This window comes from Hyperolius riggenbachi, chromosome 8 (genome assembly GCF_040937935.1).
Source record: "Hyperolius riggenbachi isolate aHypRig1 chromosome 8, aHypRig1.pri, whole genome shotgun sequence".
Classification (NCBI taxonomy): Eukaryota; Metazoa; Chordata; class Amphibia; order Anura; family Hyperoliidae; genus Hyperolius; species Hyperolius riggenbachi.
The window spans coordinates 3,931,958-3,959,629 of NC_090653.1; the positions used below are offsets into that span (position 1 = coordinate 3,931,958).

The 27,672-nt window shown below is 41.9% G+C and overlaps 1 protein-coding gene across 3 annotated transcripts in view; it reads left to right on the forward strand.

Annotated features, from left to right (window-relative positions):
• The window catches only part of DIAPH2 (diaphanous related formin 2), a 1,596,586-nt gene that overhangs the window by 194,409 nt on the left and 1,374,505 nt on the right, over window positions 1-27,672 (forward strand). For all 3 annotated transcript variants that reach the window (XM_068249979.1, XM_068249980.1, XM_068249981.1), the window contains one exon: window positions 25,076-25,180. In XM_068249979.1, coding sequence (XP_068106080.1) covers window positions 25,076-25,180 — 105 coding nt within the window. The remainder of the gene's footprint in view (window positions 1-25,075; window positions 25,181-27,672) is intronic.

Genomic DNA, 27,672 nt, shown 5'->3' on the forward strand with positions numbered 1-27,672 from the left:
CCAGTATGTACAGTATAAGCTGTTACTCTGTGCCTGTGCTGATAGTAAACTAGCTGCAGTGTGTCCTGATCTCTGCTACCTCCAGTATGTACAGTATAAGCTGTTACTCTGTGTCTGTACTGATAGTAAACTAGCTGCAGCATGTGCTGATCTCTGCTGCCTCCAGTATGTATAGAATAAGCTGTTACTCTGTACCTGTACTGATAGTAAACTAGCTGCAGTGTGTGCTGATCTCGGCTGCCTCCAGTATGTACAGTATAAGCTGTTACTCTGTACCTGTACTGATAGTAAACTAGCTGCAGTGTGTCCTGATCTCTGCTACCTCCAGTATGTACAGTATAAGCTGTTACTCTGTGTCTGTACTGATAGTAAACTAGCTGCAGCATGTGCTGATCTCTGCTGCCTCCAGTATGTATAGAATAAGCTGTTACTCTGTGCCTGTACTGATAGTAAACTAGCTGCAGTGTGTCCTGATCTCTGCTACCTCCAGTATGTACAGTATAAGCTGTTACTCTGTGTCTGTACTGATAGTAAACTAGCTGCAGCATGTGCTGATCTCTGCTACCTCCAGTATGTACAGTATAAGCTGTTACTCTGTGCCTATACTGATAGTAAACTAGCTGCAGTGTGTGCTGATCTCTGCTACCTCCATTATGTACAGTATAAGCTGTTACTCTGTGCCTGTACTGATAGTAAACTAGCTGCAGCGTGTGCTGATCTCTGCTACCTCCAGTATGTACAGTATAAGCTGTTACTCTGTGCCTGTACTTATAGTAAACTAGCTGCAGTGTGTGCTGATCTCTGCTACCCCCAGGATGTACAGTATAAGCCGTTACTCTGCGCCTGTACTGATAGTAAACTAGTTGCAGCGTGTGCTGATCCCTGCTGCCTCCAGTATGTACAGTATAAGCTGTTACTCTGTACCTGTACTGATAGTAAACTAGCTGCAGTGTGTGCTGATCTCTGCTACATCCAGTATGTACAGTATAAGCTGTTACTCTGTGCCTGTACTGATAGTAAACTAGCTGCAGTGTGTGCTGACCTCTGCTGCCTCCAGTATGTACAGTATAAACTGTTACTCTGTGTCTGTACTGATAGTAAACTAGCTGCAGTGTGTGCTGACCTCTGCTGCCTCCAGTATGTACAGTATAAGCTGTTACTCTGTGCCTGTACTGATAGTAAACTAGCTGCAGTGTGTGCTGACCTCTGCTGCCTCCAGTATGTACAGTATAAGCTGTTACTCTGTGCCTGTACTGATAGTAAACTAGCTGCAGTGTGTGCTGATCTCTGCTGCCTCCAGTATGTACAGTATAAGCTGTTACTCTGTACCTGTACTGATAGTAAACTAGCTGCAGCGTGTGCTGATCTCTGCTGCCTCCAGTATGTACAGTATAAGCTGTTACTCTGTGTCTGTACTGATAGTAAGCTAGCTGTAGTGTGTGCTGATCTCTGCTGCCTCCAGTATGTACAGTATAAGCTGTTACACTGTGCCTGTACTGATAGTAAGCTAGCTGTAGTGTGTGCTGATCTCTGCTGCCTCCAGTATGTACAGTATAAGCTGTTACCCTGTGCCTGTACTGATACTAAACTAGCTGCAGAGTGTGCTAATCTCTGCTGCATTCAGTATGTACAGTATAAGCTGTTACACTGTGCCTGTACTGATAGTAAACTAGCTGCAGCGTGTGCTGATCTCTGCTACCCCCAGTATGTACAGTATAAGCTGTTACTCTGTGCCTGTACTGATAGTAAACTAGCTGCAGCGTGTGCTGATCTCTGCTGCCTCCAGTATGTACAGTATAAGCTGTTACTCTGGGTCTGTACTGATAGTAAACTAGCTGCAGCGTGTGCTGATCTCTGCTGCCTCCAGTATGTACAGTATAAGCTGTTACTCTGTGCCTGTACTGATAGTAAACTAGCTGCAGCGTGTGCTGATCTCTGCTACCCCCAGTATGTACAGTATAAGCTGTTACTCTGGGTCTGTACTGATAGTAAACTAGCTGCAGCGTGTGCTGATCTCTGCTGCCTCCAGTATGTACAGTATAAGCTGTTACTCTGTGCCTGTACTGATAGTAAACTAGCTGCAGTTTGTACTGATCTCTGCTGCCTCCAGTATGTACAGTATAAGCTGTTACTCTGTGTCTGTACTGATAGTAAACTAGCTGCAGCGTGTGCTGATCTCTGCTACCTCCAGTGTGTACAGTATAAGCTGTTACTCTGAGCCTGTACTGATAGTAAACTAGCTGCAGCGTATGCTGATCTCTGCTGCCTCCAGTATGTACAGTATAAGCGGTTACTCTGTACATGTACTGATAGTAATATAGCTGCAGCATGTGCTGATCTCTGCTGCCTCCAGTATGTACAGTATAAGCGGTTACTCTGTCCCTATACTGATAGTAAACTAGCTGCAGTGTGTGCTGATCTCTGCTACCCCCAGTATGTACAGTATAAACTGTTACTCTGTGCCTGTACTGATAGTAAACTAGCTGCAGTGTGTGCTGATCTCTGCTACGTCCAGTATGTACAGTATAAGCTGTTACTCTGTGTTTGTACTGATAGTAAACTAGCTGCAGCGTGTGCTGATCTCTGCTGCCTCCAGTATGTACAGTATAAGCTGTTACTCTGTGCCTGTACTGATAGTAAACTAGCTGCAGCGTGTGCTGATCTCTGCTTCCTCCAGTATGTATAGTATAAGCTGTTGCTCTGTGCCTGTACTGATAGTAAACTAGCTGCAGCATGTGCTGATCTCTGCTGCCTCCAGTATGTACAGTATAAGCTGTTACTCTGTGCCTGTACTGATAGAAAACTAGCTGCAGTGTGTGCTGATCTCGGCTGCCTCCAGTATGTACAGTATAAGCTGTTACTCTGTGCCTGTACTGATAGTAAACTAGCTGCATTGTGTGCTGATCTCTGCTGCCTCCAGTATGTACAGTATAAACTGTTACTCTGTGCCTGTACTGATAGAAAACTAGCTGCAGCGTGTGCTGATCTCTGCTACCTCCAGTGTGTACAGTATAAGCTGTCACTCTGTGTCTGTACTGATAGTAAACTAGCTGCAATGTGTGTGCTGATCTCTGCTGCCTCCAGTATGTACAGTATAAGCTGTTACTCTGTGCCTGTGCTGATAGTAAACTAGCTGCAGTGTGTGCTGATCTCTGCTACCTCCAGTATGTACAGTATAAGCTGTTACTCTGTGCCTGTACTGATAGTAAACTAGCTGCAGTGTGTGCTGATCTCTGCTACCTCCAGTATGTACAGTATAAGCTGTTACTCTGTGCCTGTACTGATAGTAAACTAGCTGCAGTGTGTGCTGATCTCGGCTGCCTCCAGTATGTACAGTATAAGCTGTTACTCTGTGCCTGTGCTGATAGTAAACTAGTTGCAGTGTGTGCTGATCTCTGCTGCCCCCAGTATGTACAGTATAAGCTGTTACTCTGTGCCTGTACTCAGTATTCTCCCCGGGCCCTTTTAGCCGGGAGCTCCACCCAGCTAGTTTTGGTGAGCACCCGGCTGTCATCGGCTCACCTCCTCCTCTGCTGTAAGCAGAGTTGTGCAGAGAAGCACCAGTCCTGTATTCTCTCATCTCGCCACACCCAGCTACTTCTTCATGCCACCCGGCTGGAAAAAAATTCTGGGGAGAACACTGGTACTGATAGGAAACTAGCGCCAGTCAGGGGCGTAACTAGAAATCACCAGCCCCCCCCCCCCCCCCCCCCCTCCAGGCCCGCTCAGGCAGGAGGGATTGCAGAATGAGGGGAGAGCTTGGTCTCTGTCCCCTTAGCGCTCCCCTCCAGCTGCAATCAGTGTCTGTAAAGCGGGCAAAACACACACCTCCATCCACCGTGGAGGTCCGATCTGTAAGTGCCTCATTCTACTTCCTGTTTAGACAGGAAGTAGCGTCAGACACTTAGAGAGAGGAAGCTGCGGCGGTGGAGAGCAGGAAGCTGTGTGTTCCTGGCCGCTCTGCAGGCACTGATTGATGCAGGAGGGGAGCGCTGAAGGGAGAGCGCGAGGTGAGGGTGGAGGAGGGGACTTCCCAAGCCCCCCCCCAAAAAAAAACATCCCTGAGGGGGCCCCAGAGGGGTCCCGGGCCTCCTGGCGGGTGCAGGGGTTGCAGCCCCTGGCGTCAGTGTTTGCTGATCTCTGCTACCCCCAGTATGTAGGGCAATACAGGACAATTTCTAGGCTACTCCCAGGGAGGGGGCGTAAAACTTTCCCCCCACTGACTTGAGCACACTGTTGCAATTCCATAGCCAGTATTCATTAGCCAGATGCAGCCCTCCCTATTTATAGTCAGAAGTCCCCCCCACAATAGGCAGCCAGATGCCCCCTGCAGTGTAGGTATGAATGTTGGGGGATTGGCCTCCTCTGTGGATGCCATATGTCAGTGTGGAAGCCCCCTATACCAGGGCCTGGTAGGTGATGGGGGTCTGGCCTCTGGGATAGCCGGCTGGGTGAGAATTAGCCCTGAAGACTAGTGCTGGATTCCCCCTCCTGCTGGCAGCTGGCAGAATCACTTCCAGGATATTTCAGCGGGATGAAAGAGACTGAGAGAATTTCTTCTGTGCAATTGTGTTATCTGCAGAATCAGCGGGAACAATAACTGCATCTCGGTTACAATAAAGAGGAAATTTCCTTCCTTTAATACCACCGAGATCAGAACTGATGAGAGTAATTTCATTTGTGTCTGAATCACATGAGAGACGGACTCTGGCAAACGAGCGCCGCTCCCGCTAAGCGTTTTTTCCAACGCCGCACACGCCACGCTGAACGCACACGTCACATCGCAAATAGTGGTATATGTGTTGTCACCGGGCCTTATTATCTGTAATATTCCTGTTATTATTGATGTGAACTCTGAACAGACAGCTAAACCCCCACCTGAAATACCGTACAATGCAATACAGGCCTTTCCCATAATATACTCTGTACCCTCCCCATCTGTCTACTGCAGCTCAGCAGCACAGCCTGGGCATAGCTCCTCCTCCAGCCTGCTGATTGGACAGGGAAGGTCAGCAAGTGATGAGATCGCCACTGTTCACAGTGCTGCCCTCCCACTTCCATCCCCCATAATTATTCAATAATCATGTCACTGACTGTCCTCAGATGAGCTCACAATCTAATCCTACCATAGTCATAGTCTAATCAGAGGGCCCAACCGTCCCGATCTCGTCGGGACTGTCACGATTTGGGGGGGCTCTCCCGCTGTCACGGTATGAGCCCCCCAAGTCCCGGGCGGCAGTGGGCAGCAGTAAAAAAAAAAATGATCGAGGCGCCAGCCACGCGTGGTATGCGGGATGCGGCCATAGCATTACTACCTCCCTCCCTCCCTCCCTTGAGATCTGCCCCCGTGTCCCCATTAGCAGAGTGCGCAGCGAGCGGAGCGGGCTGTCATTACCTGCGTCCATGCACGCATACCGATGTCCGGCTTCACTCTGCTTCCTGTGACGTCACAGGAAGCAGGAAGCTGGAGAAAGACATCGGTATGCGTGCATGGACGGAGGTAAGATGACAGCCCGCTCCGCTCGCTGCGCACTCTGCTAACGGGGACACGGGGGCAGATCTCAAGGGAGGGAGGGAGGGAGGGAGGTAGTAATGATATGGCCGCATCCCGCATACCACGCGTGGCTGGCGCCTCGATCATTTTTTGGCACCCATCCTCACCCTCCTCCCCACCCACGGGCACCCTTACCCTCCTCCCCACCCACGGGCAGGGTGTATGAGGGTATATTTAATAAAAAAAAAAGAATAAGGGCATAAATATTAATAAAAAAAAATATTAAAAAAACGATGGTAGGCGTGTCTTGGGGGTGTGGTTGGGGGTGTGGTTAGGGGTGTGGCCAGTGTCCCGGTTTCTTAGTTTAAAATGTTGGGAGGTATGGTCTAATGTCCTTTCATATTATTATTCTGTATTTATATAGCACTGACCTCTCCTGCAGCACATTACAGAGTACATAGTCATGTCAGTGACTGTCCTCAGATGAGCTCACACTCTAATCCTACCATAGTCATAATCTAATGTCCTACCATATTATTATTATGTATTTATATAGCACTGACATCTTCTGCAGCACTGTACAGAGTACATAGTCATGTCACTGACTGTTCTCAGATGAGCCTCACAATCTAATCCTATCATAGTGATAGTCTAATGTCCTACCATATTATTATTATGTATTTATATAGCACTGACATCTTCTGCAGCACTGTACAGAGTACATAGTCATGTCACTGACTGTCCTCAGAGGACCTCACAATCTAATCCTACCATAGTCATAGTCTAATGTCCTTTCATATTATTATTCTGTATTTATATAGCACTGACCTCTTCTGCAGCACATTACAGAGTACATAGTCATGTCACTGACTGTCCTCAGAGGAGCTCACACTCTAATCCTACCATAGTCATAGTCTAATGTCCTACCATATTATTATTATGTATTTATATAGCACTGACATCTTCTGCAGCACTGTACAGAGTACATAGTCATGTCACTGACTGTCCTCAGAGGAGCTCACAATCTAATCCTACCATAGTCATAGTCTAATGTCCTCCCATATTATTATTATGTATTTATATAGCACTGACATCTCCTGCAGCACTGTACAGAGTACATAGTCATGTCACTGACTGTCCTCAGAGGAGCTCACACTCTAATCCTACCATAGTCATAGTCTAATGTCCTACCATATTATTATTATGTATTTATATAGCACTGACATCTTCTGCAGCACATTACAGAGTACATAATCATGTCACTGACTCCTCAGAGGAGCTCACACTCTAATCCTACCATAGTCATAGTCTAATGTCCTACCATATTATTATTATGTATTTATATAGCACTGACATCTCCTGCAGCACATTACAGAGTACATAGTCATGTCACTGACTGTCCCCAGAGGAGCTCACAGTCTAATCCTACCATAGTCATATGTCAAATGTCCTACCTTATTATTATTATGTATTTATATAGCACTGACATCTTCTGCAGCACATTACAGAGTACATAATCATGTCACTGACTGTCCTCAGATGAGCTCACACTCTAATCCTACCATAGTCATAATCTAATGTCCTACCATATTATTATTATGTATTTATATAGCACTGGCATCTTCTGCAGCACATTACAGAGTGCATAGTCATGTCACTGACTGTCCTCAGATGAGCTCACAATCTAATCCTATCATAGTCATAGTGTAATGTCCTACCATATTATTATTATGTATTTATATAGCACTGACATCTTCTGCAGCACATTACAGAGTACATAGTCATGTCACTGACTGTCCTCAGATGAGCTCACAATTTAATCCTACCATAGTCATAGTGTAATGCCCTACCATATTAATATTATGTATTTATATAGCACTGATCCCTTCTGCTGCACTTTACAGAGTGCATAGTCATGTCACTGACTGTCCTCAGAGGAGCTCACACTCTAATCCTACCATAGTCATAGTGTAATGTCCTACCATATTATTATTACTAGCCAACCCGCGTCGTAGCATACGCCGCATCTATCTATCTATCTAATAGAGTACGTGCCTCAACCTTGAAGCAAGAAGAAGTAAGCTTTCCATGAGAAAATGTATGCGTGCTCAAACACCAAGTTTAGCAAGTCTGGCTTTGCAAATCCGGCCTAATTGGCTATTCATGAGGCAATGCTCATGCAAATATGCATTTGCTTTCACATGCCAAACTATGCAGGGTCAAAAAACCAATACTGCAAAGTGCTCTCTCGCTGCCTGGGAACCACAGCGGCACCCCGGAGTGGGAGGCTGGGTGGCGCAGCTGCCCCCCCCCCCCCCCCCAAGCGTGGCCAGCGCTGGGGAGAGCCGTCCGCACCCACCTCCTAATATTAAAAACAGCCACTTACCTTAACGTCCATTGGGTTCTGCTACATGCGCATTAATTTTCTCATGGAAAGCATTTTGTGCAGTTTGTATCCTTTGGAGGCAGGTGGTGGATGGCGGTGGTGTGAACCCTGGAGTGAGTTGTCTGCGCCTGACCCCCCCCCCCTCTGGAGTGCTGTATGTGAGCCAGCCCTGAGCTCTAAAGCTCGGGGTGACCCATGCTTCTCTCCTTTCTCATGTGGTGCCCCCAAATTAATGCGCATGTAGCAGAACGCAATGGACGTTAAGGTAAGTGCCTGTTTTTAATATTGGGAGGTGGGTGCAGACGGCTCTCCCTGGCGCTGGCCACACTTGGGGGGGGGGTCGTCCACGCCACCCAGCCTCCCCCTCCGGGGTGCCGCTGTGGTTTCCAGGCAGTGAGAGAGCCTGGGACCCTGCGGTCCCCCAGTTGTATAAAAAGGGGGCATTGGGAATCCTCCCCGTGGCGCTCCTGGAGGCCTGGAGCACACCAAAAACTGCTAGCAGATCCACAAAATGCTAGCAGATTTTGAAACGCTTTTTCTTATTTTTCTGTAGCATTTCACCTAGCATTTTGCGGTTTTGTAAAGCGTTTTTGGTGTAGTAGATTTCATATATTGTTACAGTAAAGCTGTTACTGAACAGCTTCTGTAACAAAAACGCCTGCAAAACCGCTCTGAACTGCCGTTTTTCAGAGCGGTTTGCGTTTTTCCTATACTTAACATTGAGGCAGAAACGCATCCGAAATCCAAAAAAATGCCTCACCTCGGGAGTATGCGTTTCAGCAAAACGCCTCCCGCTCTGGTGTGCACCAGCCCATTGAAATACATTACCCAAGCGTATCCGCAGCCGCAAGTGGATCGCAAAACGCTGCCGAACCGCTCTGGTGTGCACTAAGCCGGATAGTGCTAATGTAGCATGTAGCAGGGTGACTGCTTTGTGGTATTGGTTTGTGCATGCATTTGCATGAGCATTGCCTCATGAATATCCAATTAGGCCAGATTTGCAATGTCAGACTTGCTAGGGTAAGGCCTCTTTTCCATGGACTGTGAATAGGCAGTGAAATGGCTCTCAAACTCTCACAACTGCTCACTGCTGCCTGGTAACTGCTCGCTGCTGCCTGGTAACTGCTCGCTGCTGCCTGGTAACTGCTCGCTGCTGCCTGGTAACTGCTCGCTGCTGCCTGGTAACTGCTCGCTGCTGCCTGGTAACTGCTCGCTGCTGCCTGGTAACTGCTCGCTGCTGCCTGGTAACTGCTCGCTGCTGCCTGGTAACTGCTCGCTGCTGCCTTGTAACTGCTCGCTGCTGCCTGGTAACTGCTCGCTGCTGCCTGGTAACTGCTCGCTGCTGCCTGGTAACTGCTCGCTGCTGCCTGGTAACTGCTCGCTGCTGCCTGGTAACTGCTTGCTGCTGCCTGGTAACTGCTCGCTGCTGCCTGGTAACTGCTTGCTGCTGCCTGGTAACTGCTTGCTGCTGCCTGGTAACTGCTTGCTGCTGCCTGGTAACTGCTTGCTGCTGCCTGGTAACTGCTTGCTGCTGCCTGGTAACTGCTCGCTGCTGCCTGGTAACTGCTCGCTGCTGCCTGGTAACTGCTCGCTGCTGCCTGGTAACTGCTCGCTGCTGCCTGGTAACTGCTCGCTGCTGCCTGGTAACTGCTCGCTGCTGCCTGGTAACTGCTCGCTGCTGCCTGGTAACTGCTTGCTGCTGCCTGGTAACTGCTTGCTGCTGCCTGGTAACTGCTTGTTGCTGCCTGGTATCTGCTCACTTCTGACTGATAACTGCTTGCTGCTGCCTGGTAACTGCTTGTTGCTGCCTGGTAACTGCTTGTTGCTGCCTGGTATCTTCTCAATGCTGCCTGGTAACCACTTGCTGAGCACACAGCTCAACAGTCCGTGGAAAAGAGGCCTTAAACTTGGTGTTTGATCACGCATAAATTTTCTCATGCAAAGTACTTCTTCTTCTTGTTTGAAGGTTGAGGCACTTAGTCTATTATATATATAGATTATGTATTTATATAGCACTGACATCTTCTGCAGCACTGTACAGAGTACATAGTCATGTCACTGACTGTCCTCAGAGGAGCTCACACTCTAATCCTACCATAGTCATAGTCTAGTGTCCTACCATATTATTATTATGTAATTATATAGCACTGACATCTTCTGCAGCACTTTACAGAGTACATAGTCATGTCACTGACTGTCCTCAGAGGAGCTCACACTCTAATCCTACCATAGTCATAGTCTAATGTCCTACCATATTATTATTATGTATTTATATAGCACTGACATCTTCTGCAGCACTGTACAGAGTACATAGTCATGTCACTGACTGTCCTCAGGAGCTCACACTCTAAAGCAGGCCATACACTGGCTCGATTCGCGGCCGTTTCGACAGCAGATTCGATCCTGGGATCGGTCCGTCGATCGCGCCGTGCGGGAAATTACCCTCGATCGCCCGCGGGTAAAGTGCGCGTCGCTAGCGGCGGCCGATCCGATCAAGTATACATTACCTGAGGCTGGCTCCCGGGCGTCTTCTCCGCGCTGCACCGCTCTGTTCCGGCTCCATCCCTGCAGTGACCAGGAAGTTACAATAGAGGGCGCTCTATTTGAACTTCCTGGTCACGGAGTAACACAGGAAGCGCCGGGATGGAGCAAGAACAGCGGTGCGGTGCAGTGCGGAGAAGACGCCCGGGAGCCAGCCTCAGGTAATGTATACGGGGGGGGGGGGGGGGGGACAGGCGGCAGGAGCAGCTTAGCAGATGGTGAATCGGTTTCAGGCTGAAATCGATTCACAATCTGTTTGCAGTAAAGGCAGCCATACGATCCCTCTCTGATCAGATTCCATCAGATAGGGATCTGTCAGCTGGTCGATCTAATGGCAAATCGACCAGTGTATGGCCACCTTAATCCTACCATAGTCATATGTCTATGTGTGTATCATGTAGTCCATTGTCTAGAAACAATGTAGGGGGAAGCCAATTAACTTATCTGTATGATTTTGGGATAGATATATGAAGTGTTTCTGGTGATGAAATCAGGATAAATGATGTAAAAGTGTGTATCCTGAATAATGTGCTACATTCTGCTATATCTACAGCAATATGTTGGTGTTATATAAATCCAAACAATAACAACAATTCTGCTATATGTGCCTCGTTAATGAAGGCAGAGGCTCCCTTTCTACCCCCCGGTTTTCCTTCCCTGAGCGGTTGTGCCGGAGTGATTCCTTAAGGCAGTGCCCTCCCTGCTTCCAGCGGTGGGAAGAAGCTGGTGAGAGAAGCCGCCATGACGCTTCCTGCGCTGGAAGAGGCCGTTATGTGATTAGGTCGCGGCTATAATTTGCAGATCCGTTTTATGGCCCTAAATGTAGGATTTTAGTTTTAACAGCTTTACACTTACCGCAGCGACGGGCTGACTCATTACCTAATAACAAAAAACAACAACAACAAAACAAACGCTCAGCGAAATATATCCGCGGCCGCTAATGCCAGCCGCAGAGCCGATAGATTACAAATATTAGATCAAATTAAAACAAATTACTGCGCATTATTGTCTCTTATGAGGGGATTCACACGCTGATAATCGCATCATTCGCGCTTTTATTGCGATGTTTACTGCGAGGGATTACTGCACTTATTATGCATTAAAAAGACAAAAAAAGATCATTACTTTATTAAGTTCTCTAAATAAGAAGCTGCACAAAGCAGAATGGACGGGATTTGCACGCGTCACTCACTTCTCCCAGAAATCATATGTACTGAACGATGGCCCTCATTGGCGGAGACAAGGGTAAGGTAACACCCCCTGCAGCGGGAAGCATGTGTAGTTATTCAGGTTCTGATCAGAAGATTTCAGATTGAGGTTAGGAATTTGAATATTCTGATCACGACAACACGAGTCATCAGGCCAGACTCTGCCATGGCAGAGAAGATTCTAAAGAGAACCTTCCCACCCTCAACTGGAAAACCAATTCATCATCAAAGGGTAGAGTGATGGGTTCATAAGAGCCGGCGTCCAATCACAGGACTTCAATCCTGCTCAACTCCTATCAGATTAGCCGTAGGCTCTAGAACGACTTATTGTCCAGTGGTGGGTAATGGTTTGGCCAGTGATGCTCGGATACCCCCCTATCACGAATTCGACTATGCGAATCATCGGCCGTGATTGAAAAAAAAATCAGGAAATTCCGTGATTCATTTACGGATTTGAAACGGACTCATGAATTTGAATTCGCGTTTTAGGTAACAGCAAGGCCCCCATACACGCTACAATCCCCTGAATTGCATGGATTATAAAGGTGACAAGGAGCTACAACTTAAACCTAAAAAAATCCAAAAAGAACTTTGTTTTTGAGAAAATGGATTTTAAAGTTAAATCAACACTTTAAATGGGGCTATTAACTGGTAATAAGTAGAGATGTCGCAAACCTCCGATTTTCGGTTCGCGAACCGGGTTCGCGAACTTCCGCGGAAGGTTCGCTTCGCGGAAAAGTTTGCGAACCGCAATAGACTTCAATGGGGAGGCGAACTTTGAAAAATAGAAAAAATTATGCTGGCCACAAAACTGATGGAAAAGATGTTTCAAGGGGTCTAACACCTGGAGGGGGGCATGGCGGAGTGGGATACACGCCAAAAGTCCAGGGGAAAAATCTGGATTTGACGCAAAGCAGCGTTTTAAGGGCAGAAATCACATTGAATGCTAAATTGCAGGCCTAACGTGCTTTCAAACATCTTGCATGTGTATACATCAATCAGGGAGTGCAATTAGAGTACTGCTTCACACTGACACACCAAACTCACTGTGTATTGCACCGCAAACAGCTGTTTGTGTAGTGACGGCCGTGCTGGACTTGTGCGCACCATGGCGAGAGTGCAGGCCGTGGCGGTTTTCAAGCCCATATGGTCGCCGGGCTGTGGTAGCTCAATGATAGAACAACAGTGACTGTCCAGCTGATCAAATTTGGTCTGTCCACAATGAAGCAACGACCTTATTATCTTCTTGTATGTAGGTAGGCATAGGTAGGTGCCCCAGTATAGGTAGATAGGCATAGGTAGGTGCCTCAGTAGTTAGCTAGGCATAGGTAGGAGTCCCAGTATAGGTAGGTAGGCATAGGTAGGAGTCCCAGTATAGGTAGGTAGGCATAGGTAGGAGTCCCAGTATAGGTAGGTAGGCATAGGTAAGTGTCCCAGTAGTTAGCTAGGCATAGGTAGGAGACCCAGTATAGGTAGGTAGGCATAGGTAGGTCCCTTAGTATAGGTAGGTAGGCATAGGTAGGTGTCCCAGTAGTTAGCTAGGCATAGATAGAAGACCCAGTATTTAGCTAGGCATAGGTGGGAGACACAGTATAGGTAGGTAGGCATAGGTAGGAGTCCCAGTATAGGTAGGTAGGCATAGGTAGGTGCCTCAGTAGTTAGGTAGTCATAGGTAGGTGCCCCAGTATAGGTAGGTAGGCATAGGTAGGTCCCCTAGTATAGGTAGGTAGGTAGGGGTCCTCGTATAGGTAAGTAGGTGCCCCAGTAGTTAGGTAGGCATAGGTAGGAGTCCCAGTATAGGTAGATAGGCATAGGTAGGAGACCCAGTAGTTAGGTAGGCATAGGTAGGTGCCCCAGTATAGGTAGGTAGGCATAGGTAGGTCCCCTAGTATAGGTAGGTAGGTGCCCCAGTAGTTAGGTAGGCATAGGTAGGTGTCCCAGTATAGTTAGGCAGGGCCTGGCTGGCACAGTAATAACAATTACCAAGGTCCAGCTGCAACAGATAGGGCTGTATAATGTCAGTGAGCAACACACACAAAAAACACATCTGGAAAACATTGTCTCTCAAAAGAGCTGTTGAGGGGTGCTATTTTAGCAATAACAATCAGCCAGGAGCAAGCCAAGAGCCTAACTAATCTGTCCCTAGAAGAACAAGTCTGCAGCAGCTGTCCCTAGTCTGTCTCTAGCAGGCACACGAGTGGGTGTAATGGCCGCCGGAGGCTGCCTTATATAAGGGGGGGGGGGGGGGGGGGCTCCAGGGCTTAGTATAGCCGGATTGGCTACAATGTGCCTGCTGACTGTGATGCAGAGGGTCAAAGTTGACCCTCAATAGAGCATTATGGGGCGAATCGAACTTCCGCAAAACGCGAACGGTTCCAGGCGAACCCCCAATGTTCGCCTGGAACCGTTCGCCGGCGAACCGTTCGGTACATCTCTAGTAATAAGTGGTTTTAAACAGGGAAATACACGTTAAGCAATCACAGGGGTGAAGGTGAGTCCCAATGGCACCTGGCGGTGGTGCTACCACTGGAGGAGGATGAGTGGCCGATGCCACAAAAACACCCAGAGAGGTTTTTGTAAATTTTTTTTTTTTTTTTTTTTGCAGCGATAGCAATGACATGGCAGCAGAGTTGTCCGTGGACGCTGGCATCGGGAGCGCAGACTTTAGTAGTGAAATAGAACATCATCGGCAGTAGGAGGAGGACTAAAGCGGTCAGTGCGGCAGCACATAACGACCATGGCACCTCACTGGTGGTACCACAGCATAATGATGCTGCAGAAAAAATGGCATGCATCCGTGGCTCCCATCCGTGGGAGGATATCACAGCAAGCGTGGGGCTGACTTAAAGGATACCCGAAGTGACATGTGACATAATGAGATAGACATGTGTATGTACAGTGCCAAGCACACAAATAACTAGGCTGGGTTCCTTTTTTTCCTTTTTTTCTTTCTCTGCCTGAAAGAGTTAAATATCAGGTATGTAAGTGGCTGACTCAGTCCTGACTCAGACAGGAAGTGACTACAATGTGACCCTTAGTGATAAGAAATTCCCCTTTTTATCTCTTTCCTGTTCTTAGAAGCCATTTTCTGCTAAGTAAGTGTTTTATAGCTGGAATTTCTTATCAGTGAGGGTCACACTATAGTCACTTCCTGTCTGAGTCAGGACTGAGTCAGCCACTTACATACCTGATATTTAACTCTTTCAGGCAGAGAAAGAAAAAAAGGAACACAGCATAGTTATTAGTGTGCTAGGCACTATACATACCCATGTCTATCTCATCATGTCACATGTCACTTTGGGTATCCTTTAAGTAATCACTCACTGGCCAGCTAGCTGAATACAAGTATCAGATACAGTATAAGGGCAACGTAAGGACTGGAAACGCTCTTGCTAATGTACAATATGGCCTGGAGATGATCCTCTCGGTGCCGCAGAGTCTAGCAAGGACGGAGCTCTGGAAATGGCCCCCACTTTATATACAGGAGGGGAGGGCAGAGCCTCCCCTCCTATGATTGGTTGCTAGGGCCTGGCTGGGGGCCTCTGATTGGCCCAGGGATGTCAATTCTGCCCATTTCAGCCAATCACGACCTAATCTCGGATTTCCACCGCGATCACGGCCGTAACTGAATTCCGAATACTTGCAATCATGGAATTTCCGTGGCCGGTTTCCGTGATCCAGAGTCGATCACGGATTCGGATTCGGAAGTCAAATAGTGAAAAAGTGCTTGTTATACACGGCTATTCCGCGATCACGGAGATTATCCGAGCACCACTGGTTTTGGCTCTATATGGATCCAATAAATAATAATAATGCCATGTATTTGTATTTGTCCTGGATGCCATGATCGCACAGTGTCTTGAACTTCTCATGCATGTTTACCACAATGTGTTTTGTGCTATGTACAGCACTATGGAAGATGCTGGTACCATATCAATCCAATAAATAATATATAATCAGTGACAGGAGCTGAAGATGCAACAATAGTGGCAGGTTAAGTACAGGACAGAGTCACAAGTAGATCTCCCCCCACCCTTCTTGGCAAGCCCCCCCCAGCTGTCAGAGACCTTTGTATGGGATAAACCAATGTCTGTGGCTGGTAGTGAAGGTAGAACTAGTTATAGGTTTTAGGACTGGAGATGGAGTTACAGGTGGTGGAACTGTAGCCTAAGTAACTGGTTGCATGACTGGAATTTCCTGGTATACTGGCAGCAGAGCCTGTCTGGAGAAATTTGGCACTTTGGTTGCCTCCTGGTTGAAACTGGGATCAAGACTCTTGAGAAGCACCCACATTTTATCTATTGGCAGTAAAGCAACCAAACCCTCATGAAAGGGCCCACATTGTGGTCAAACGGCTACAGATAAGGGAAACCCAGTAGCTAGAGTTTCTTTCTGCTGGCCAAGACAGGTAACAAGATTCTGAATGAACATTCAAACTTGGTTATACAGCGTTAGGGCCTGAACCATGACCTGAGCAAACTGCCATGCATGGACAGCTACGTAGATGGACCTCCCAAGTCACTGGTCTGGTACGCTGGTTCCTCCGCCAGCGACAGGCTAAAACTCCAGAGGGTCATTAGATCAGCAGAGAGAACCATCGGAAAACCCCTCCCTTCACTTGACCTACTTTACAACACAAGACTGCGCACTAGAACGCTGAAGATAGCCAACGACCCCTCCCACCCTGGCCAGTGCTACTTCAGCCGCCTACGTTCAGGGCGGAGATTCCGGGTCATCCCCACCAGGACTACGAGGCACAGGAACTAGTTCTTCCCCTCTGCCGTCAACCTCCTGAACTCCTCCCATGTTCTGCCTCCAACCCCACCATCTTAGGTTCATAGACTGGCCCTGTCACAGACATTCTGCCTGCTTGGAACTGTAAGGGCCCTGGCTGCCCTTTTGCTCACAGTCCTCATAGACTGGCATCATTACCCGTAGTATTTTTTGTTAAATGCAACTGTATTATATGGTTAATTGTGTTATCATGTATGTCTCCTGTATACTGCACCACTGTCATGTTTGTTGCTGAGCTCTGTATGTGCCAAATCCAATTCTAGGCATGACCCTGTCATGCTTGGCAAAATAAATGATTCTGATTCTGATGAGCATACAGGAGACAGCTGACTAGACTGAAGCCGATGTGGACACAAGAGAGGAGTGGGCAGATCACAGATTAGACTTCAGATTATGGAACCTTCATCATAAATGACAAAGTTCTGTTGGAGACTTATGGGTATTGGGCAGTATTGGGACTGGTAGGATGCTAGGAACTGAGCCCCTTGGATCAGGACAGGCAGGGGTACTTATTGCTGTTTCTTCTGAACATTCAGGATCAGGACTGGCAGGGTTCCTAGTGGGGCTCTTGTTTATTAGTGAATGAAGATGGCAGCCTCCATATTCTTCTCCCTTTAAAGGGACTCCGAGCACCTCTCTTGGGCATGCCTTTAAGCCAGACGACTTCCTACAAAGTCCTGCTATGACCCCTCTGGAGGGGCCTCTTGCAATGGCCATGCGTGTCACTTCCTCTTCCTGCTTCACTCAGTGATGCACTTCTCTAACAGAGAAGACAGGGGTGACCCAGATGTTATAACATAGCCAAGATGGCAGCCGTGATTTTTAAATTGAAATCGAACAAAAACTATTTGGTGTAGAACGGCGATTCAGGCATCAAATGAAAGAGGAGAGCACAAGCTGCAGAAAGGTATGCATCTTTAAGTACTTTGCAGTACTGGTCGGAGTCTCTAGGCATTCCCATGAGAGGTGCTCGGAGTCCCTTTAAACCAACACATTATCCTTTAAATCTCTCTTTCTCTTTAAATGTCTGCAGATTTCCTTCAGGGCATAAATAAACCTTCCTTTATCTTCGGAATACTTTCCCAGCGTCCGCAGCGTTTTCCCAATGGCCTCAGCGGAAGCAGATGCAACAAGTTGCAAATGCGAGAGCTGTACATAGCGCTGTCAGTCGCCCCGCTGAGTATTTGCACGCCGCGCAGCTAGCTCCCTTTCCTCCGAATCTCAGGGAAACGCATTACATCTGTGACAGATCCGCGCTGGCTCTGGCCCCAGGAGCTCGCAGGTGAGACGCGTTCCTCCGAAGAGATGTGACAGCGAGAGTCTCACTCCCCCCGCTGCAGAGTAATCAGCTCAGCTCCCAACGCAATGTCAGTTTGTATAATCGTGTTAGGTTTAAAGGATGACTCCGCAAAGACTGGTGAATGCGCAGGCGGATTTCTGGCATATAAAGGGAGTCACCTGCCCAAATATCTGTACAGTAATCCCAAGTAACCGCATCAGAGATACTCAGAGCAGATCCGACCGCAGCAAGTCTGTCTCTCCTTCTCTCAGCAAACACAACACTTCTCACCACTTATCTCACCTTACTGACTTCACAACTATAACAGCACTTCTCAGCAAACCTCAATATCAGTCGTCTTGTCTTATGTGTAATACTTCATTTATTTGTTGTTGTTTGTTTGCTGTTTGGGTGCCTGGAAAATAAGAAAGAAAAGAAAAGGTTTATTCACAAAGCCGATCTATAGAATTACGTCCACTGTAAAGGCCCATACACACGTCGGATTTTAGCGAACGACCCGTCGTTTGAACGTTCCGTCGTTCGGACGTTTTCGCGTCAAATCCGACGTGTGTACAGACTATCGTTCGGGTGATAAGACTGGTTACCAGCGATCCGCCCGGCGGATCGTTGGTAACCAGTCTTATCACCCGAACGATAGTCTGTACACACGTCGGATTTGACGCGAAAACGTCCGAACGACGGAACGTTCAAACGACGGGTCGTTCGCTAAAATCCGACGTGTGTATGGGCCTTAAGGAGAACTTTATCTCATGCAATAGACAGATAAAGGGAGATACATTTCAGGATAAGGAGACTTTAGCTGAGCTATTATACTACACATATTATACTACACCTATTATACTACACCTATTATACTACACCTATTATACTACAAATATTATACTACACATATTATACTACACCTATTATACTACACCTATTATACTACACCTATTATACTACACCTATTATACTACACCTATTATACTACACCTATTATACTACACCTATTATACTACACCTATTATACTACAAATATTATACTACACATATTATACTACACCTATTATACTACACCTATTATACTACAAATATTATACTACACATATTATACTACACATATTATACTACACATATTATACTACACCTATTATACTACACCTATTATACTACACCTATTATACTACACCTATTATACTACTACACATATTATACTACACCTATTATACTACACCTATTATACTACAAATATTATACTACACATATTATACTACACATATTATACTACACCTATTATACTACACCTATTATACTACAAATATTATACTACACATATTATACTACACATATTATACTACAAATATTATACTACACATATTATACTACACCTATTATACTACACCTATTATACTACAAATATTATACTACACATATTATACTACACATATTATACTACACCTATTATACTACACCTATTATACTACACCTATTATACTACACCTATTATACTACTACACATATTATACTACACCTATTATACTACACCTATTATACTACAAATATTATACTACACATATTATACTACACATATTATACTACACCTATTATACTACACCTATTATACTACACCTATTATACTACACCTATTATACTACACCTATTATACTACAAATATTATACTACACATATTATACTACACCTATTATACTACACCTATTATACTACAAATATTATACTACACATATTATACTACACATATTATACTACACATATTATACTACACCTATTATACTACACCTATTATACTACACCTATTATACTACACCTATTATACTACTACACATATTATACTACACCTATTATACTACACCTATTATACTACAAATATTATACTACACATATTATACTACACATATTATACTACACCTATTATACTACACCTATTATACTACAAATATTATACTACACATATTATACTACACATATTATACTACAAATATTATACTACACATATTATACTACACCTATTATACTACACCTATTATACTACAAATATTATACTACACATATTATACTACACATATTATACTACACCTATTATACTACACCTATTATACTACACCTATTATACTACACCTATTATACTACTACACATATTATACTACACCTATTATACTACACCTATTATACTACAAATATTATACTACACATATTATACTACACATATTATACTACACCTATTATACTACACCTATTATACTACACCTATTATACTACACCTATTATACTACACCTATTATACTACAAATATTATACTACACATATTATACTACACCTATTATACTACACCTATTATACTACAAATATTATACTACACATATTATACTACACATATTATACTACACATATTATACTACACCTATTATACTACACCTATTATACTACACCTATTATACTACACCTATTATACTACTACACATATTATACTACACCTATTATACTACACCTATTATACTACAAATATTATACTACACATATTATACTACACATATTATACTACACCTATTATACTACACCTATTATACTACACCTATTATACTACACCTATTATACTACACCTATTATACTACAAATATTATACTACACATATTATACTACACCTATTATACTACACCTATTATACTACACCTATTATACTACACATATTATACTACACCTATTATACTACACCTATTATACTACACCTATTATACTACACCTATTATACTACACCTATTATACTACTACACATATTATACTACACCTATTATACTACAAATATTATACTACACATATTATACTACACATATTATACTACACCTATTATACTACACATATTATACTACACCTATTATACTACACCTATTATACTACACCTATTATACTACAAATATTATACTACACATATTATACTACACCTATTATACTACACCTATTATACTACAAATATTATACTACACATATTATACTACACATATTATACTACACATATTATACTACACCTATTATACTACACCTATTATACTACACCTATTATACTACACCTATTATACTACAAATATTATACTACACCTATTATACTACACCTATTATACTACACCTATTATACTACAAATATTATACTACACATATTATACTACACATATTATACTACACATATTCTACTACAAATATCATACTACAAATATCATACTACACATATCATACTACACATATTATACTACACATATTATACTACAAATATTATACTACACATATTATACTACACATATTATACTACACATATTATACTACACCTATTATACTACACCTATTATACTACAAATATTATACTACACATATTATACTACACCTATTATACTACACCTATTATACTACACCTATTATACTACACCTATTATACTACACCTATTATACTACACCTATTATACTACAAATATTATACTACACATATTATACTACACATATTATACTACACATATTATACTACACATATTATACTACACATATTATACTACACCTATTATACTACACATATTATACTACACCTATTATACTACACATATTATACTACACCTATTATACTACACATATTATACTACACCTATTATACTACACCTATTATACTACACCTATTATACTACAAATATTATACTACACATATTATACTACACCTATTATACTACACCTATTATACTACAAATATTATACTACACATATTATACTACACATATTATACTACACATATTATACTACACCTATTATACTACAAATATTATACTACACATATTATACTACACATATTATACTACACCTATTATACTACACCTATTATACTACACCTATTATACTACACCTATTATACTACACCTATTATACTACAAATATTATACTACACATATTATACTACACCTATTATACTACACCTATTATACTACAAATATTATACTACACATATTATACTACACCTATTATACTACACCTATTATACTACACCTATTATACTACACCTATTATACTACTACACATATTATACTACACCTATTATACTACACCTATTATACTACAAATATTATACTACACATATTATACTACACATATTATACTACACCTATTATACTACACATATTATACTACACCTATTATACTACACCTATTATACTACACCTATTATACTACAAATATTATACTACACATATTATACTACACCTATTATACTACACCTATTATACTACAAATATTATACTACACATATTATACTACACATATTATACTACACCTATTATACTACACCTATTATACTACACCTATTATACTACACCTATTATACTACAAATATTATACTACACCTATTATACTACACCTATTATACTACACCTATTATACTACAAATATTATACTACACATATTATACTACACATATTATACTACACATATTCTACTACAAATATCATACTACAAATATCATACTACACATATCATACTACACATATTATACTACACATATTATACTACAAATATTATACTACACATATTATACTACACATATTATACTACACCTATTATACTACACCTATTATACTACAAATATTATACTACACATATTATACTACACCTATTATACTACACCTATTATACTACACCTATTATACTACACCTATTATACTACACCTATTATACTACACCTATTATACTACAAATATTATACTACACATATTATACTACACATATTATACTACACATATTATACTACACATATTATACTACACATATTATACTACACCTATTATACTACACATATTATACTACACCTATTATACTACACATATTATACTACACCTATTATACTACACATATTATACTACACCTATTATACTACACCTATTATACTACACCTATTATACTACAAATATTATACTACACATATTATACTACACCTATTATACTACACCTATTATACTACAAATATTATACTACACATATTATACTACACATATTATACTACACCTATTATACTACACCTATTATACTACACCTATTATACTACACCTATTATACTACAAATATTATACTACACCTATTATACTACACCTATTATACTACACCTATTATACTACAAATATTATACTACACATATTATACTACACATATTATACTACACCTATTATACTACACATATTATACTACACCTATTATACTACACCTATTATACTACACATATTATACTACACATATTATACTATACATATTATACTACACATATTATACTATATATATTACACTACACATATTATACTACACATATTATACTACACATATTCTACTACAAATATCATACTACAAATATCATACTACACATATCATACTACACATATTATACTACACATATTATACTACACCTATTATACTACACCTAATATACTACAAATATTATACTACACATATTATACTACACCTATTATACTACACCTATTATACTACACCTATTATACTACAAATATTATACTACACATATTATACTACACATATTATACTACACATATTATACTACAAATATTATACTACACATATTATACTACACATATTATACTACACCTATTATACTACACCTATTATACTACAAATATTATACTACACATATTATACTACACCTATTATACTACACCTATTATACTACACCTATTATACTACACCTATTATACTACACCTATTATACTACACCTATTATACTACAAATATTATACTACACATATTATACTACACATATTATACTACACATATTATACTACACATATTATACTACACATATTATACTACACCTATTATACTACACCTATTATACTACACCTATTATACTACAAATATTATACTACACATATTATACTACACCTATTATACTACACCTATTATACTACAAATATTATACTACACATATTATACTACACATATTATACTACACATATTATACTACACCTATTATACTACACCTATTATACTACACCTATTATACTACAAATATTATACTACACCTATTATACTACACCTATTATACTACACCTATTATACTACAAATATTATACTACACATATTATACTACACATATTATACTACACCTATTATACTACACATATTATACTACACCTATTATACTACACCTATTATACTACACATATTATACTACACATATTATACTATACATATTATACTACACATATTATACTATATATATTACACTACACATATTATACTACACATATTATACTACACATATTCTACTACAAATATCATACTACAAATATCATACTACACATATCATACTACACATATTATACTACACCTATTATACTACACCTATTATACTACACCTAATATACTACAAATATTATACTACACATATTATACTACACCTATTATACTACACCTATTATACTACACCTATTATACTACAAATATTATACTACACATATTATACTACACATATTATACTACACATATTATACTACAAATATTATACTACACATATTATACTACACATATTATACTACACCTATTATACTACACCTATTATACTACAAATATTATACTACACATATTATACTACACCTATTATACTACACCTATTATACTACACCTATTATACTACACCTATTATACTACACCTATTATACTACACCTATTATACTACAAATATTATACTACACATATTATACTACACATATTATACTACACATATTATACTATACATATTATACTACACATATTATACTATATATATTACACTACACATATTATACTACACATATTATACTACACATATTCTACTACAAATATCATACTACAAATATCATACTACACATATCATACTACACATATTATACTACACATATTATACTACATATATTATACTACACATATTATACTACACATATTATACTACACCTATTATACTACACCTATTATACTACAAATATTATACTACACATATTATACTACACCTATTATACTACACCTATTATACTGCACCTATTATACTACAAATATTATACTACACATATTCTACTACAAACATCATACTACAAATATCATACTACACATATTATACTACACATATTATACTACAAATATTATACTACACATATTATACTACACCTATTATACTACACATATTATACTACACCTATTATACTACACCTATTATACTACAAATATTATACTACACATATTATACTACACATATTATACTACACATATTATACTACACATATTATACTACACATATTATACTACAAAACACAAGCCTAACCTGTAGTGCGTTTCCCGTTTCTCGTTTCCAGGAAGACATGAATCTGAGCGAAGAGAAGAAAGCGCCGCTGCGGCAGAAAGAACTCGCCAAAAAGCATGACATGGTCGTCCAGTACATCTCCGCCACCGCCAAATCGGTATGTCCTATTTATATATCTATGTATATATTGGCATAGGGGGCGCTGTTTCCTCTTGCAGGTGGTCCTTGCATTCTCGGGGTCTGGTCATCTCAGGTGGTCCCAGAGGGTCCGTAATGGAAATACCATAAGAGATACAGCAAACCTGGACTGAATTAATTTATTGATTAATTACTTAAAAATTGTTTCCCATTACACCCATGAGACGGCTTTTGCTGCCCACATTGCACAGTGATTATGAGTTACAGAAATGTAAGCAATACTCTCACCAGGGCTCCCCCAATGTCTCTCCTGTTACCTGATCCAGTCCTGCAGACTTCTGACACCGGTGATACACAGCAGCTGACAGGGCCTGATTTACCATAAGGCAGTGTAGGCACGTGCCTACAGGCCCCTGATGATGGAGAGACAGCTCACTCAGGAGCACCTCTAGCTACATAATACTGAGGGTACCTTTGGCTACCTAAGACTAAGGGACACCTGTAGCTACCTATGATGGGCAAGGGAAGTAAGGGAGAAGTGACAGGCAGCACACTCGCGGTGGGGTTTGTAGGTTCATGGAGGGCGGAGTCTAGGGTGCCAGGACATCTGGGCATCACATCTAGGCTCCTGTGATGTAGATCCGGACCTGGCTGCTGAATTCGCTGCATGGTGTCACACTGCAAAGCATGATGGGAGTGGAGTATCTAGAAAGTGGGGGCAGTTCCTTATGACTCAGAGTTCGAGAACTCCACCCAGAGACCGGTGTTGTGATTGACAGAGTGCAGCTGCTTGTAGTTCCCGCCCCCTTTCCCAGCCTGAAGTGGATGCAGGACCTGCAGGTTGGCTGCACACACAGTCCCTCCCCCTAGATGACATCATATGAATGTGGAGCGGGAGAGCTGTTATCAGGCTGATGATAAGCAGTGCAGGAAAGTGGCTCTGTGTGTTGGGACAGTTCAGAGCATCTGTCAGGGGATCTAAAGACATCTTATCCTGGCCACACACCTGTAGATTTTAATGCAACATCATTGATACTACAACTGCAAAATGTTTCACAGGAACAATTTATATTCATTAAAACAATAGATTTGATCCATAATTTCCAGCTGCCTTGATTTAATGATCACATTTGATTAAAAAAAACGATTGCAGTGAGTTAATCGATTGTTCCATATACTTCCTATTTTTCCAATTTGCTTTATCAGGCTGAAAGCTGGGTCACATCAGATTGTAGGGAGAGTTACTGAGAGGCGTGTGAATTAGTGTAATTTATAAAATGAATGCAGAACATTCAGAAGTTTATTAAAATGGAAAAATCTCACAGTGGTGCCTCCACAACGATGCAATGATTCCCCTGCTAATATACTAACCTTTCAGACACCCCCACCATGTTCCAATATGACCCGGGAGACAGTCTGCTGTTGTGTAAAGGAGACAGTTTTTACATCCAGTCCAGGATTGGCTGAATCTCGTGTGATTGGCTTATTGGGGATCTGGTGATGGTGGATCAGGTGATCTCTCCGCTCTCTATAGTCTGTGATATTCAGGAACATGATCAATCTCTGATCGGGAAATTAGGCAGAAATCTTTTCCATGAAGCATCTCAGCCAAACAACATGGCCATTAACGATACAATCCCCCAGACGACTAAACGCTTTTCTGATCAACAACATCAATCTGATTGGATTGGTTACCATGTTTTCGCCCAATAGCGGGCACAACCGACCATTTCCGATCGATCAGAACAATGATCAGAAACGACATTGTATGGTTAATGGTTAGCGATGTAATGTAACAGAGCTACAGTCCCTCTTTCCGGGGTGACAATTATGGAAGCCGCTATAACCATGGACGCCTAGCTTCAGGTTGCAGATAAAACAGAAAGGACCGGCACCGCTGTCTTGTATCAAAGCTCTTTTAATAGCACCAAAGTGGCAGCAGTGACAGACTGCTGTTTCGGTTTACACCTTTATCAAACTGCTCAAAGCCATAAAAATTGTGACAAGACAAACACCTTTAAATACCCCCTTCCTGTATGGGAGGGGCCCCAGAGCGGACCTGAGAGGGAACTTCAATGGTAATATGCAAATATGCTCATGTTTCATGCACACTGAAAAAAAGTGTAATACCTGAATTAGCTTGTACACCACACCCCCAAGCTGGGATGGATGGATGATCACTTCCAAAAAAGGGAAACACTTTCTCCTCCTGTCCCTCCTCCAGCCAGCCACTCACAGCTGTGCAGGCAGTGCTCTGACAACTTCCAGGTCAACCCGGAAGTAGTCAACACATTATGGTCATTGGAGTGATCAGGTTGCAGTATTACCAAAAGTGGCCACAAGATGGCTCACTAAAGGTCGGTGCGACATTAAAGTTGCACCCTGCAGTAAAAAATGAAAAGTTCAAGATTAAGCCACAAGATGTCAGTGTGTGCAAAAATTCTAATGCAGTCAATAATTCGCATAGACAATGAATTTAAGTATATTTTAAGTGCGACAAAAACGTCGCAT